This window comes from Aquarana catesbeiana, linkage group LG03, assembly GCF_042186555.1.
Source record: "Aquarana catesbeiana isolate 2022-GZ linkage group LG03, ASM4218655v1, whole genome shotgun sequence".
NCBI lineage: Eukaryota > Metazoa > Chordata > Amphibia > Anura > Ranidae > Aquarana > Aquarana catesbeiana.
In genome coordinates this window covers 13,053,067-13,069,247 of record NC_133326.1, presented here as the reverse complement: position 1 = coordinate 13,069,247, position 16,181 = coordinate 13,053,067, and the positions used below count along the sequence as shown (strand labels likewise).

Below are 16,181 nucleotides of genomic sequence, written 5' to 3'. Positions count from 1 at the left end.
AGGCCAAAGAGTTCAATCTTTGTTTCATCAGACCAGAGAATTTTGTTTCTCATGGTCTGAGAGTCTTTCAGGTGTCTTTTGGCAAACTCCAGGCGGGGCTGTCATGTGCCTTTTACTGAGGAGTGGCTTCCATCTGGCCACTTTACCATACAGGCCTGATTGGTGGAGGGCAGAAGATGGTTGTTCTTCTGGAAGGTTCTCCTCTCTCCACAGGGAAATGTTGGAGCTCCGTCAGAGTGACCATCGGGTTCTTGGTCACCTCTCTGACTAAGGCTCTTCTCCCTTCTCTTCTCTTCTGCTCATTTTGGCCAGGCAGCCCGCTCTAGGAAGAGTCCTGGTGGTTCCAAACTTCTTCCATTTACAGCTGATGGAGGCCACTGTGCTCATTGGGACCTTCAATGCTGCAGAAGTCTTTCTGTTCCCTTCCCCAGATCTGTGCCTCCACACAATCCTGTCTCTGAGGTCTACAGACAATTCCTTGGACTTCATGGCTTGGTTTGTGCTCTGACATGCACTGTTATCTGTGGGACCTTATATAGACAGGTGTGTGCCTTTCCAAATCATGTCCAATCAACTGTCTGTGGACTCCAATCAAGTTGTAGAAACATCTCAAGGATTATCAGTGGAAACAGGAGGCACCTGAGCTCAATTTTGAGCGTCATGGCAAAGGCTGTGATACTTATGTACTTGGGATTTATAATTTTTTTAATTTTTAATAAACTTATAAATATTTCCAACAAACTTCTTTCACGTTGTCATTATGGGGTATTGTTTGTAGAATTTTGAGGAAAATAATGAATTGAATCCATTTTGGAATAAGGCTGTAACTTAACAAATGTGGAAAAAGAGAAGTGCTGTGAATACTTTCCGGATGCACTGTACTTCTTTCCTGTCATAGTCAGTGCCATCTAGTGGCCGTAATGCTGTATTTTCCCCACTCACACGTTAGATCTGCAGAGACTATATATAGCCTGAGAACATTCGATTTTGGCCCATTCACACTGAACAAATTTACATCTAGTTTTAAAAGATGAAGATTTGTGCAAATGTTTTCTAAACGCACCTCTAAGTATATTGTGGGCCTGATGGTTTGCTTACAAGAACCGTCCACCTCTGTTAGGAATCATCCTGGTCCAGGTCCCTTTCCGGACCAACAGTGTAGCAGCTGTATAAGGCCATTGTTAACCAGTTGAAGACCAGGCCTTCTCTAGAACTTTTTGTTTAAAAGTTTAAATCATTTTCAACATTTTTTGCTAGAAAATTACTTAGAACCCCCGAATATAATATATTTTCTTTAGCAGAGACCCTAGAGCATAGGTGTCAAACACAACACAAGGCCCGCGGGCCGAATCCGGCCCTCCAGGCCATTTCATGTGGCCCTTACAACGCTCCTGCAGCTGCAGGAGAGCTCCAGCCCTCCTCTAGTCCTCCTCCAGACCCCTCCTTTCTGCTTTCAAGCAATGCATCCAGCTTCTTCCCAACAGCAGCATAAGGAAAGGGGGTGCACTGTGATGTTAGGGAGAGTAGGGGACTCAACTTCTGATGGTGGGGTGGCTCTTGACATCTAATGTAAGGGGAGGGGATGCGCTGGACATCTAATCTTACAGATACAACCGGCCCTTTTGAGGACAATCATAATGCTGATGCAGCCCACAATGAAATTGAGTTTGACACCCCTGCCCTACAGAATAAAATAGCGATCGTTGCAATATTTTATGTCACACAGTATTTGCCCAGCAGTCTTTCAAACGCAAATATTTTGGAAAAAATACACTTTAATGAATGTTAATGCAAAAAAACCTCATAGATAAGCCATTTTTTTTTTAAATGTTATGTTACACAGAGTAAATAAATACCTAACATGTCACGCTTTAAAATTGCACACACTCGTGGAATAGCGACAAACTACGGTACTTAGGCGATACTTTTTTTTTACAGGTTATCTGTTTAGAGTCACAGAGGAGGTCTAGTGCTAGAATAATTGCTCTCACGCCATACCTCACATGTGTGGTTTGAACACTGTTTACATATGTGGGCGCAACTTACGTATGCGTTCACTTCTGCGTGCAAACATGGAGGGATGGGGCAGTTTAATTATTTATTTATATTTTTTTTATTACTTATTATTTTATTTTTTTACTGTTTATTTTTACACTGTCCCTTCGTCTTTATCTTTTTTTATCACTTTCATTCCTATAACAAGGAATGTAATAGAAATAAGGATGACCCTCCATACTAAAGGAGAGCCGGGAACATACCCGGCAGGGGCCAGCACAGAGGCGGATGGAGACAAAGAGGTGCAGGCACTAGAAACGAGTAGATGGGTGACAGAAAGGATAGAGGGGGAAGTGCTAGGGCATCCCAATAAGTATGCTCCATTGAGTGACATTGGTGAAAGCAGTCAGGGACCAGCACTTCTGGAGCTGGAGGACTCCCCTAGCTGCCAGGGGAAGAACCCCTCATTGAGAGTGGGGGGGGAAGCGAAGGGAAAGGAAAGACAGATTCTGGTGGTAGGGGACTCAATTCTTAGAAGGACAGAGAGGGCAATCTGTAACCAAGACCTGAAGCACCGAACAGTATGTTGTCTACTGAGCACTCGGGTTCGGCACATCACGGATCTTGTGGACATATTACTGGGAGGGGCTGGGGAAGACCCAGCTGTCATGGTGCACATTGGCACCAATGACAAAGTCAGAGGCAGATGGAGTGTCCTAAAGAACGATTTTAGGGACTTAGGAGCTAAATTGAGAAAAAGGACCTCCAAGGTAGTATTCTCAGGAATATTACCGGTACATCGAGCCACACCAGAAAGGAAGAGGGAGATTAGGGAAGTAAAGTGGCTGAGGAGCTGGTGTAGTAAGGAGGAGTTTGGGTTCCTGGAGAACTGGGTGACTTCTCAGTCGGTCACCATTTCTATAGAAGGGACAGACTCCACCTAAATGAGGAGAATGAGGAGGGTGCAGATCTGCTGGGAGTAAAAGTGGCTGAAAAGTTAGAGGGGTTTTTAAACTGGGGGGGGGGGGGGTCCAGAGGTAGAGATAGTCAGCAATGGACATATTCCAGAGGGTAGTATTGGGGCATTAGCTGTAGGTTGACTAAAGCACATAAAGCCGAGGTAAGTATAGTAATTGCAATCTCGGAACACCCAATAAGAGGATAGTATGCGACCGGTCTAAACTACGTGGCATGTCCACCAATGCCAGGAGCCTGGCGGTCAAGATGGGTGAACTAGAGATACTGTTGACTGAAGAGGATTTAGATTTTGTGGGAATTTCAGAGACCTGGTCCAACAGCTCTCATGATTGGCTGGCAACCATTCAAGGGTATACCCTTTATCGCATGGATAGAGAGGGTAAAAAAGGGGGAGGGGTCTGCCTATATATCAAGAATAATGTACAAGTGAATGTGAGAGATGACATCAATAGGGGAGCTAGGGAGGAGGTGGAATCCTTATGGGTAGAGCTCCAAAGGGATGAAGCTGAGGGGAAAATAATACTATATGCTATATACTATATGCTAATAATATGCTATAGGCCCCCTAACCTGAGGGAGGAGGGGGAGATGGACCTCCTATCACAATTTGGATTAGCAGCAAGGATGGGAAGTGTTATCGTAATGGGGGATTTTAATTATCCAGACATAGACCCGGGAACGTCATGGCGTCGCTCCAATCCTCCAAGGGCATAGAGATGAGTGGTGGCCATCTCGACCTTACTCTTCTCCATGAGCAAAGAAGAAACATGCTCAACATGAGCAATCCATTCCTAGGTGTGCAGTCTGCAGCACAGGTGCCAAGGCTCAGTGTGTCTTCTCACACTAAATACAATATATAATATAAGAAGATCCGGCAACTCCAAAGTCCTTGTTTCAAAAATGTATTGGCTACATATGAGCATTAACCACTTAAGGACCGGAAGGATTTGCCCTCTTAATGACCAGGCTATTTTATGCGATACGGCACTGCATCGCTTTAATTGACAATTGCGCGGTCGTGCGACGCTGTACCCAAACAAAATTGACGTCCTTTTTTTCCCACAAATAGAGCTTTCTTTTGGTGGTATTTGATCACCTCTGCGGTTTTTATTTTTTGCGCTATAAACAAAAAAAGACCAACAATTTTGAAAAAAAAACAATATTTTTTACTTTTTGCTATAATAAATATCCCCCCAAAAATTTAAAAGACAAATTTATTCATCAGTTTAGGCCGATATGTATTCTTCTACATATTTTCCGCTAAAAAAAATCGCAATAAGCGTATATTGATTAGCTTGTCCAAAAGTTATAGCGTCTACAAAATAGGGGATAGATTTATGGCTTTTTTTATTATTTTATTTTTTTTACTAGTAATGGCGGCGATCTGCGATTTTTAGCAGGACTGCGACATTGGGACAGCCAGATCGGACACTTTTGACACATTTTTGGGACCATCAACATTTATACAGCGATCAGAGCTAAAAATAGCCACTGATTACTGTGTAAATGTCATTGGCAGAGGAGGGGTTAACACTAGGGGGCGATCAAGGGGTCAAAATAAAAGGGGAGTGGGAATAGGACCCAAGGGGTCCTTGCCTTCAGTGAAGGAAAAGGAACAAGGGGTTAAATGTGTGTCCTAGGGAGTGTTTCTAACTGTGGGGGGATGGGACTGCCTGGAGGAGGAGACCGATCGTTGTTCCTAAGCAGTAGGAACAACAGATCAGTCTCCTCTCTCCTGACAGAACAGAGATCTGTCTGTTTACAATAACAGATCTCCGTTCCGTCTCTATTAGGAGCGATCGCGGGTACCCGGCGGACCCCGCGTCTGCTGGGCACACGCATCGGCTCCATCGTTGCGCCGCGGGGTGCCCCCTAGAGCTCTTAAAGCGCCCAACGTACCATAACAGCGATTCACGCAGGGGAGCCAACCTATCGCAGTATAACGGCGGTGGCTGGTCTTTAAGCGGTTAAAAAGCAAACAGCTGACGCTTTTCGGCATGGGCCTTAGTCAGGCTATGACTAGGGTCCACGCCGAAAAGCGTCAGCTGTTTGCTTTTTAATGCTCATATGTAGCCAATACGTTTTTACAACAAGGACTTTAGAGTTGCCGGCTCTTTTCTCTTATATTACTTACTTTTCTCCATACCTAGCTAATGACAGCCAAACCCGGCAGCGATCCAACACTCCCAGGCTTCACCGATCGGACCGGGAATCGGCGGGAAGGGGGGGTTAACACTCCTTCCGCCGCTTCTAAAAGTGGTCCCGCGTCAAATCCGCCCGCATGACCACTTTTATCTGAAAGAGAGTTGCCTATAGTAAAAAAATATATACCGGCGGGTTATGGCAGTTAACTGTTGCCATAACCTGGTATTTAACTTCAAACAAATGACCTATTTTTACTATAGGCCTTTCGGCAAGTGGAGAAGTATGGGGATTTTTTTTTATTTTAGAATCATACTTACCTAGGTGGATGCTGCATCTGTCCCCTGCCGGCTCTAAGGCTGAGAACTGAGCGATCAAACACCGCCGATAGCTCGGTTCTCAGAGCTCCCTGAGCAGAGAGCGGTGACTGTTAGTCACCGCTCTCTGCTCTGCCCCTCCGGTGCTCACTTGAGCGCTGGGCTGTGGAGGGGATGGGAGTGGCTGGTTTAGCCTCTCAGCGGCTTGCTGAGAGGCTGAGCCGGGTGCCGGTCCAGGCATGTGGGAGGATCAGGATCATATGGTCACGATTTTTCCTGAGCCTGGACAGGCTCTGTGACGTCAGCCGACAGCGGGCTTGAGCCCGCTGTCTGCTGAAAACAGGTGACAGGAGTGCAGAATGAACTGAACTCCTGTGATCCACAGGAGAAGTACAGACAAACGAGCTTTCCCCTAACTTTAATTGTACAGACTTTCAATAGCATTGCTTTACTATATTTCTGTATTACATAGGTTGCAATACAAACAATAGTTATATCTGACAATCCAATATAAGATTACTTGAAAAATCTCCTTTCATGTTGTGAGTGCTGCCTGTCTGCTGGCCGTCTCTTTCCACAACTTCCTGGATTCCCAGCATGCTTTGCAACGTCTCCTCCATTTCTAAGGACTACACATCCCATGGTACTTTGCTGCCTGCAAGCAGTGATTCCTGTACTGACTCCGCCTTAAGGCGGGCTCTGTGAAATGTGTGACACAGCAGTGCCTACTCACAGGTCATAGTGACTCCGGGTCACAGAATTCAGAGAGGTAAATGTGTGCGATCTTCACAAAGTATGTTTACAAACTTCAAGATGGTTGAGATTAATAGGAGGAGGTGAGAAATAATAGGAACACAATGTGAGTGAGTACAGGATGAGTAATGAGTTTAGGATTTTACATTGTGACTACAGACCATGCTTTACCATGTGAATTTCTGTGCATTGTATACATTTTCCTGCAGCCTGTGTGTTTTCCTGGTGTGCAGGTTATTCAGAATTATGCATTTTCTACTGTTCAGCAAAATAAATAATTATCATGTGTTTTCTGAAAAGTGCAAAACATACCCATTTTTAGCCTGCCTAGTTTTATGGATTAAACCCCCTGGGTTTCATTTACGAAAAACTGATGTGCATGCCAAAGTACTGACTAGTACAAAATAATCAGTGAAGCCCGGTTGGTTAGTATGAGCAACTCCACTTTCCTCCAGTCTTACAATATCATACATTTAGTTTTGACCCTTAGGGTTATAATTTTATATTTTATTTTATTAGTATTTTATATTTATTATTTCGTTTCTTTTTTAACTAGTATTTTTATTTAGTAATAAATAAATATATATATATATATATATATATATATATATATATATATATATATATATATATATATATATATATATATATGTATATATTTATTATATTTTATTTGTTGTGTTATAATGTAGTTCTGACCCTGTAGTTTTTTTTTGTCTTTTGTTATATTTTATTTTTATCATTATATATTTTTTAATTTTTATTAATTTGTTATTTTTTAAATGTATTGTTATTTAGTATTTTATTCAGATTTTATATTAAATTTCATTTGTAGCGTATTACTGTAGTTCTGACCCTATAATTTTATTTGTATTTTATTAGCATTTTTTATTTTACTTTTATTATTTTTTTATTTTATTATTTGTATTTTTATTTTATGTTATTTTTTTATATGTAGTGTATTAATGTAGTTCTGACCCTTTAGTATTATTAGTACTTTATTTTTATTATGATATTTACATTTTTTATAAATTGTATTATTTTTTAAGTGTATTGTTTCTTTAAAATAAAAATAAATAAATATATATATATACAATTGTAGAGGAGAAGCGCACTCTGCTTACAGTTTAGTGCCAGCAATCAGGTCTTCCCACCGACCTTATATATAGAGAAAAAGTCCAAGAGGTTGCTGCACTTAAAAACTTCTTTGCTTTATTTCACAATATCTTCAGGAAAGATTTACAAAGCAAGCATAATCATTCCAAACAATATCAAAGGCAACAAATGCCTGCACAGTTTCAAACTGTGCAGGCATTTGTTGCCTTTGATATTGTTTGGAATGATTATGCTTGCTTTGTAAATCTTTCCTGAAGATATTGTGAAATAAAGCAAAGAAGTTTTTAAGTGCAGCAACCTCTTGGACTTTTTCTCTCTCTATCTATATCTATATCTATATCTATATCTATATATAGATATATATATATATATATAGTTTGAAATATAAATAATTCAAACAAGGACTGCTGCACTTAAAATTTATTCTAAGTCAAAAATAGCCAAAGGTTGCATGTTATGTTCCAAATAGCTAGCTTTCGGGCAAAGTACAGAACGCCCTTCTTCAGGCTAGAACACCATCTATATACACATATATTATTTGTGTTTATTTGTAGCATTTTAACGTAGTTCTGACCCTATAGTTTTATTTGTATTTTATTAGCATTTTATATTTTACTTTTATTATTTTTTATTTTATTATTTTTATTAGTATTTTATTTTATTTTTTATATGTAGTGTATTAATATAGTTGTGACCCTTTAGTATTATTAGTACTTTATTTTTATTATGATATTTACATTTTTTATAAATTGTATTATTTAAAAAAAAAAAAAAATATATATATATATATATATATATATATATATATATTTATATATATATATATCTATCTATATAGATATAGATAGATAGATAGAGATATATATTTTTTTTAAATATAAATAATTTAAACAAGGATCGCAATTTATTCTAAGTCAAAAATAGACAAAGGTTGCATGTTATGTTCCAAATAGCTAGCTTTCAGGCAAAGTACAGAACGCCCTTCTTCAGGCTAGAACATCATCTATATACACATACATTATTTTATGTTATATTTTATTTGTAGCATTTTAATGAAGTTCTGACCCTGTAGTTTTATTAATATTTTATTTTATATTTTTTTTTCAGCATTTAAAATTTTATTTTATTATTTTGTATTTTATTATTATTTTATCTTATATAGTATATGTAGTGTATTAAAGTGGTTCTAAAGCCTAAACATTTTTTACCTTAATGTTATCCTTGCATTACGGTAAATGCCCCCAGTACTTACACGAGCTCTCATTTGATCCGATGCTGTTTATGTCTGAAGCTCTTCTCTCTCCTCACTTCCGGGTCTCGCTGGCTCTGCTAGGGCACAAAGAACCATTGGCTCCCACTGCTGTCAATCAAAGCCAGTGACACTGGAGCGTGGGGGTGGAGCCAAGTCCCTCTGTCTGTGTCATTGGACACAGCAGCGGGGCTCGGGAGCAAGCATGCACGAGTGGCCCCATGGGAAGCGGCACTGGACAGGAAGGAGGGACCAGGACAGCCAGCGGGGGACCCGAGAAGAGGAGGTTCACGGCCGCTCTGTGCAATTATATTGCACAGAGCAGGTAAGAATAGACATGTTTATTATAGGGAAATTTTTTTTTAACTTTATAACCATTTTAAAGTAGTTGTGACTGTGTAGTTTTTTTAGTATTTTATTTGGTACTTTTATTTTAAGTATTATGTATTTTTTATTATTTATTTATTATTATTTAGGTTTTTTTTTTCTTTTGTATGTTTGTTTTTTTTAGTTTTTATTTATTTATTTATTTATTTTTATTTACTTTTATTTTATATTACTGTAGTTAACCTGTAATTACTTGTGACATTCCTGTCCTGCAGACCCCAATGTGGACGTCATCTACGTGTGCCCTGTGAAGATGGATGAGGAGATGGCACAATACTACCGCAACCTCCTGGGTCTGAGGTCGGCGGTGTTGTCCGGAAATCCCCAAGACGCCGCTGAGCTGCACGAGAGATTTACCATCATCACCCCGGAGGCTGTGGACACATTTCCTGTAAGTCCCTCACTATGAATCCCATGCAGACACTTTGCTTAAAGTAGTGTTAAACCCTCAGCATTTTTTTTAGCTTAATCACTTGCAGACCCAGGCTTTTTCTGGCACTTTTTGTTTAAATCAGTATTTTTTGCTAGAAAATGACTTAGAACCCCCCCAAAAATTCTACATTTTTTTTTTAAACAGAGACCCTAGGGAATAAAATGGCGATTGTTGCAATTTTTTTATTTTTTCTATCACTTTTATTACTATTACAAAGAATTTAAACATCCTTTGTAATAGAAATAAGGGATGACAGGTCCTCTTTATTGAGAGATTTGGGGTCAAAAAGATCCGAAAATCTCTCCTTTACCTTTAAGGCTGGGTTCACATGTATGCAAATTGGATGCAGGTTTTTCTGCCCGAGAACTGGTGTTCTGCCGAAAACTCCAACTCGACAAAATCTCCAACCACATCACTTCCAGGGATTCTCCAGCAGCAATAATTGGAGATTGACGAGTTGGCTGTTTTCACAGAACACCAGCAGCCTGTACACTATGGTACACGACGGATTGGCTGTTTTGACGAGACACCGGGTAAAGAGGGAAAAAAGTTGTCGCTGCCTTGGAGGCGGCCATGTTGTTGGTTAGTATCGGGCGGACTAACAATGTCCACTCATTATATGATGTACCTTAGTGTATACGCTGCCGCTGTTTTGTCAAAACAGCCAGCTCGTTGAAATCTCCAATTATTGGTACTGCAGAGTCACTGGACGTGACGTGGTTGGAGATTTTGGCGAGTTGGAGTTTTCGGCAGAACACCGGAAGTGACGTGGTTGGAGTTTTCGGCAGAACACCGGAAGTGACGTGGTTGGAGTTTTCGACAGAACACCGGAAGTGACGTGTTTGGAGATTTTGGCGAGTTGGCGTTTTCGGCAGAACACCGGAAGTGATGTGGTTGGAGTTTTCGGCAGAACACCGGAAGTGATGTGGTTGGCGTTTTCGGCAGAACACCGGAAGTGACGTGGTTGGAGTTTTCGGCAGAACACCGGAAGTGACGTGTTTGGAGATTTTGGCGAGTTGGCGTTTTCGGCAGAACACCGGAAGTGACGTGGTTGGAGTTTTCGGCAGAACACCGGAAGTGACGTGGTTGGCGTTTTCGGCAGAACACCGGAAGTGACGTGGTTGGCGTTTTCGGCAGAACACCGGAAGTGACGTGGTTGGAGTTTTCGGCAGAACACCAGAAGTGACGTGGTTGGAGTTTTCGTCAGAACACCGGAAGTGACGTGGTTGGAGTTTTCGGCAGAACACCAGAAGTGACGTGGTTGGAGTTTTCGTCAGAACACCGGAAGTGACGTGGTTGGAGTTTTCGGCAGAACACCAGAAGTGACGTGGTTGGAGTTTTCGTCAGAACACCGGAAGTGACGTGGTTGGAGATTTTGGCGAGTTTGAGTTTTCGGCAGAACACCGGAAGTGATGTGGTTGGAGTTTTTGGCGAGTTTGAGTTTTCGGCAGAACACCGGAAGTGATGTGGTTGGAGTTTTTGGCAGAACACCGGAAGTGATGTGGCTGGAGTTTTCTGCAGAACACCGGAAGTGACGTGGTTGGAGATTTTGGCGAGTTTGAGTTTTCGGCAGAACACCGTTAGTGACGTGGTTGTAGTTTTCGGCAGAACACCGTTAGTGACGTGGTTGGAGTTTTCGGCAGAACACCGGAAGTGACGTGGTTGTAGTTTTCGGCAGAACACCGGAAGTGACATTGTTGGAGTTTTCGACAGGAAACCAGAAGTGATGTGGTTGGAGTTTTTGGCGAGTTTGAGTTTTTGGCAGAACACCGTTAGTGACGTGGTTGTAGTTTTCGGCAGAACACCGGAAGTGACGTGGTTGTAGTTTTCGACAGAACACCGGAAGTGACGTGGTTGTAGTTTTCGGCAGAACACCGGAAGTGACGTGGTTGTAGTTTTCGACAGAACACCGGAAGTGACGTGGTTGTAGTTTTCGGCAGAACACCGGAAGTGACGTGGTTGTAGTTTTCGGCAGAACACCGGAAGTGACGTGGTTGTAGTTTTCGGCAGAACACCGGAAGTGACGTGGTTGGAGTTTTCGGCAGCACATTGGAAGTGACGTGGTTGGAGTTTTCGGGAGAACACCGGAAGTGATGTTGGAGGTTGCTCCGGTCCTCCAAGGGCATAGAGCCGAGTGGGGGCCATCTTGCCCTCACTCCGCTTCCTGCCTCACCATCAACCGGATTGGAACGCTACCGAAGGCTCTGGTAAACCCGGAAACGCAGGGAAAGCGGCGGGAGTGGGGCACCTCTCCCACCGCCTCTAAAAGTGAAATCTGTCACCGGGATCACTTTTTTAGCAGACGCCGAATCGCCCACAGAATAAAATGATACCAGTGTTATGGGAGCGATGTGCTGCCATAATCCCGGTATTAAGCCTCAAGTAATGAGGTATATGGACTGTGGACGGTCGGCAAGTATATGTATTCCCTAACAATGACCCTTTTCTCTACCCCCAGTTTGGTCTGGTAGTTATACCAGTGGAAGTGTTTTCCTGTATCTATTGATCCTGCCAAAAATCTTCCTCTCCAGTTGGTTATCTGTTCTAAGCTTTCACTGTGGACTACAGAATACCCCCCCACACACACACACACAATATTATGGAGATAAGAAGAGAGTGAGGTGTTCCATAGTCCTGTCTCTTCCTTAGATGTAGTGTTATTTCTGTGCTGCTAGCATTAGTGAATACATAGGAAGGTTTATTATGTTTACTTGTTTTACACTTTATTGTTTCACATTTCTTCAGTTACTTCCTGGTTTCTGGCCTAGGTCAAAATGATGTCATACATCCCAGGAGCCTTCATAGGAGGAGGGGCTTTTTAGTTAAGCGCACACTCCTGCCTGCATGCCTGAGCTAAGGGGAGATGGATTCCAGGAAGTAAATGATACAGGAATCATCTGCCCTTACTCAAGATGGCCGCAGTTAGAAATGCTTGGAGAGGGTTTTATATATCGAACACTTTTACACCCCTCCTGCCCAGGCCAATTTTCAGCTTTCAGCACTGTCGCACTTTGAATGACAATTGCGCGGTCATGCAGCACTGTACCCAAATGAAGTTTCTATCATTTTTTTTCACGCAAATAATTCTTTTGGTGGTATTTAATCACCACTGGGTTTGTTTTTTTTTGTTTTTTTTTTGCTAAATAGACTAAAAAAGTCCATTTTTTTTTAAAACTGTATTTTACTTTTTCTTTTAACAAAAAAATTTGGAAATAAATAATCTTTCTATATAGATTTAGGCCAAAATATATTCTGCTATATTTCTTTGGTGAAAATAACCCAAATCAGTGTATATTATTTAGTCTGTGGGAAAGTTATAGAGTCCACAATCTATGGGATATATATCTGAAAATCGATCAGTCCTGATGTACTGACAGCCGATCTCATTTCAGTACAAATACCCCCCAAATGGCCCCTTTTTTGGAAAATAGACAGTCCAAGGTATTTAGTAAGAGGCGAGTTTTTTTAAGTTGTAATTTTTTGTCACAATTTTTTGGAAAACGAAGAAATAAAAAAAAAAAAAAAAAAATGTTAATCTTTTACATACTGTCACCACCATATAACTGGTGTGGTGGTGATCAGGGACACAGAGTGAGAGCGATAACACCAAATTTAACACACCTGCTCCCCATTCACACCTGAGACCTTGTAACACTAACGAGTCACATGACACCGGGGAGGGAAAATGGCTAACTGGGCCCAATTTGGACATTTTCACTTAGGGGTGTACTCACTTTTGTTGCCAGCGGTTTAGACATTAATGGCTGTGTGTTGAGTTATTTTGAGGGGACGGCAAATTTACACTGTTATACAAGCTGTACACTCACTACTTTACATTGTAGACAAGTGTCATTTCTTCAGTGTTGTCACATGAAAAGATAGAAGAAAAGATTTACACACATGTGACTGAGGGGTGTACTGACTTTTGTGAGATACTGTACACTCACCAGGCACTTTATTAGGTACACCTGTTCAATTGTTTGGTAACACAAATTGCTAATCAGTCAATCACATGGCAGCAACTCAATGCATTTAGGAAGCTAGACCTGGTGAAGACGACTTGCTGAAGTTCAAACCGATAATCAGAATGGGGAAGAAAGGGGGATTTAGGTGACTTTGAACGTGGTATGGTGGTTGGTGCCAGACGGGCTGGTCTGAGTATTTCTGGGATTCACAAAGCGCCGTGCGACTCACACATGCGCAGTAGGATATGGGCAGTGAAGCCGCAAGGCTCCACTGCCGGTTTCCCTTAGTTAGAATGGCGGCGCCTGCACCTGATCTGATGGACGGATCAGCTTCGGGGGGAACGACATCGCGGGATCCCTGGACAGGTAAGTGTCCTTATTAAAAGTCAGCAGCTACAGTGCTTGTAGCTGCTGAATTAAAAAAATAAAACTTTGCGGGTGGAACTCCACTTTAACCTTAAATAAAGAAGTGCGTTCCAGTGCGTTTTTGGTGCATTTTACATGGTTCCAGTACAGTCCAGTGCAGGAAAATGCAGCATGTTCTACTTTTTTCCTGGAACTGAAGTGCAGTGGTGTGAACTATGCCATTGAAAACCATAAAACTTACTTTCCATGCGTTTTTTGATGCAGAAAAGAAACGCACTGGACTGCATGTGGTGTGAACTGGGCCATAAACTTTTTTTTTTTTTTTTTACAGTTCTTCAGTTCAGCCAATATAAAGGAATAATAGTGGTAAATAAGCACTTGTGGGTTTAACCAATCTTGTTTTTTTGTACAATTCTTCTTTAAGGGGGCGTGGCAGGGGGTGTGTCCTATGTCTGGATACGTTTGCTGATAGGTGTCCCTCATCTCAAAAAGTTGGGAGGTGTGAAGATGGGCACAGCTAGAAATGCTAGGGGGAGGTGATTTTCAAAGTGATTTCCCCCACAAAATAAAGCATGGAGACAGATGGATGGGGAAGTGGAGGGATGGAGACATGGATGGATGGGGAAGTGGAGGGATGGAGACATGGATGGATGGGGAAGTGGATGGATGGAGACATAGATGGATGGGGAAGTGGATGGATGGATGGATGGGGAAGTGGATAGATGGAGACATGGATGGATGGATGGATGGATGGAGACATGGATGGATGGGGAAGTGGATAGATGGAGACATGGATGGATGGATGGGGAAGTGGATGGATGGATGGATGGAGACATGGATGGATGGGGAAGTGGATGGATGGATGGATGGAGACATGGATGGATGGGGGAGTGGATGGATGGATGGATGGAGACATGGATGGATGGGGGAGTGGATGGATGGATGGATGGGGACATGGATGGATGGGGGAGTGTATGGATGGATGGAGACATGGATGGATGGATGGATGGATGGGGAAGTGGATGGATGGAGACATGGATGGATGGGGAAGTGGATGGATGGATGGAGACATGGATGGATGGGGAAGTGGATGGATGGATGGATGGAGACATGGATGGATGGGGGAGTGGATGGATGGATGGATGGGGACATGGATGTATGGGGGAGTGTATGGATGGATGGAGACATGGATGGATGGATGGATGGATGGATGGGGAAGTGGATGGATGGAGACATGGATGGATGGGGAAGTGGATGGATGGATGGAGACATGGATGGATGGGGAAGTGGATGGATGGATGGAGACATGGATGGATGGGGAAGTGGATGGATGGATGGAGACATGGACGGATGGGGGAGTGGATGGATGGATGGAGACATGGATGGATGGGGGAGTGGATGGATGGATGGAGACATGGATGGATGGGGAAGTGGATGGATGGATGGAGACATGGATGGGGGAGTAGATGGATGGATGGAGACAAGGATGGATGGATGGATGGAGATATGGATGGATGGATGGATGGAGACATAGGTTGATGGGGGAATGGATGGATGGAGACATGGATGGATGGATGGAGACATGGATGGATGGGGGAATGGATGGATGGAGACATGGATGGATGGAGACATGGATGGATGGGGGAATGGATGGATGGAGACATGGATGGATGGAGACATGGATGGAGACATGGATGGGGGAGTGGATGGATGGATGGAGACATGGATGGATGGAGACATGGATGGATGGGGGAGTGGATGGATTGAGACATGAATACATGGATGGATGGATGGATGGATGGATGGAGACATAGGTTGATGGGGAGTGGATAGATGGATGGATGGAGACATAGATGGATGGATGGATGGATGGAGACATGGATGGATGGGGGAGTGGATGGATGGAGGAGACATGGATGGATGGAGACATGGATGGATGGGGGAGTAGATTGATGGATGAATGGAGACATGGATGGATGGGGAAGTGGATGGATGGAGACATGGATGGATGGATGGATGGATGGAGGAGACATGGATGGGGGAGTAGATTGATGGATGGATGGATGGATGGGGACATGGATGGATGGAGACATGGATGGATGGGGGAGTAGATTGATGGATGGATGGAGATATGGATGGATGGGGGAGTGGATGGATAGATGGATGGAGATATGGATGGATGGAGACATGGATGGATGGATGGAGACATAGGTTGATGGGGGAGTGGATGGATGGAGAAATGGATGGATGGATGGAGACATGGATGGGGGAGTGGATGGATGGATGGATGGAGACATGGATGGGTGGATGGATGGAGACATGGATGGGTGGATGGATGGAGACATGGATGGATGGATGGGGGAATGGATGGATGGAGACATGGATGGATGGATGGAGACATGGATGGGGGAGTGGATGGATGGATGGAGACATAGGTTGATGGGGGAGTGGATGGATGGATGGAGACATGGATGGATGGA

General features: G+C 42.7%; 1 protein-coding gene across 1 annotated transcript in view; it reads left to right on the top strand.

The window, feature by feature from the left end:
- Positions 1–16,181, top strand: part of IQCH (IQ motif containing H) — a 219,174-nt gene that overhangs the window by 87,800 nt on the left and 115,193 nt on the right. The window contains exon 12 of the mRNA XM_073618288.1: positions 9,153–9,328. Within this exon, the coding sequence (XP_073474389.1) occupies positions 9,153–9,328 (176 nt within the window). The remainder of the gene's footprint in view (positions 1–9,152; positions 9,329–16,181) is intronic.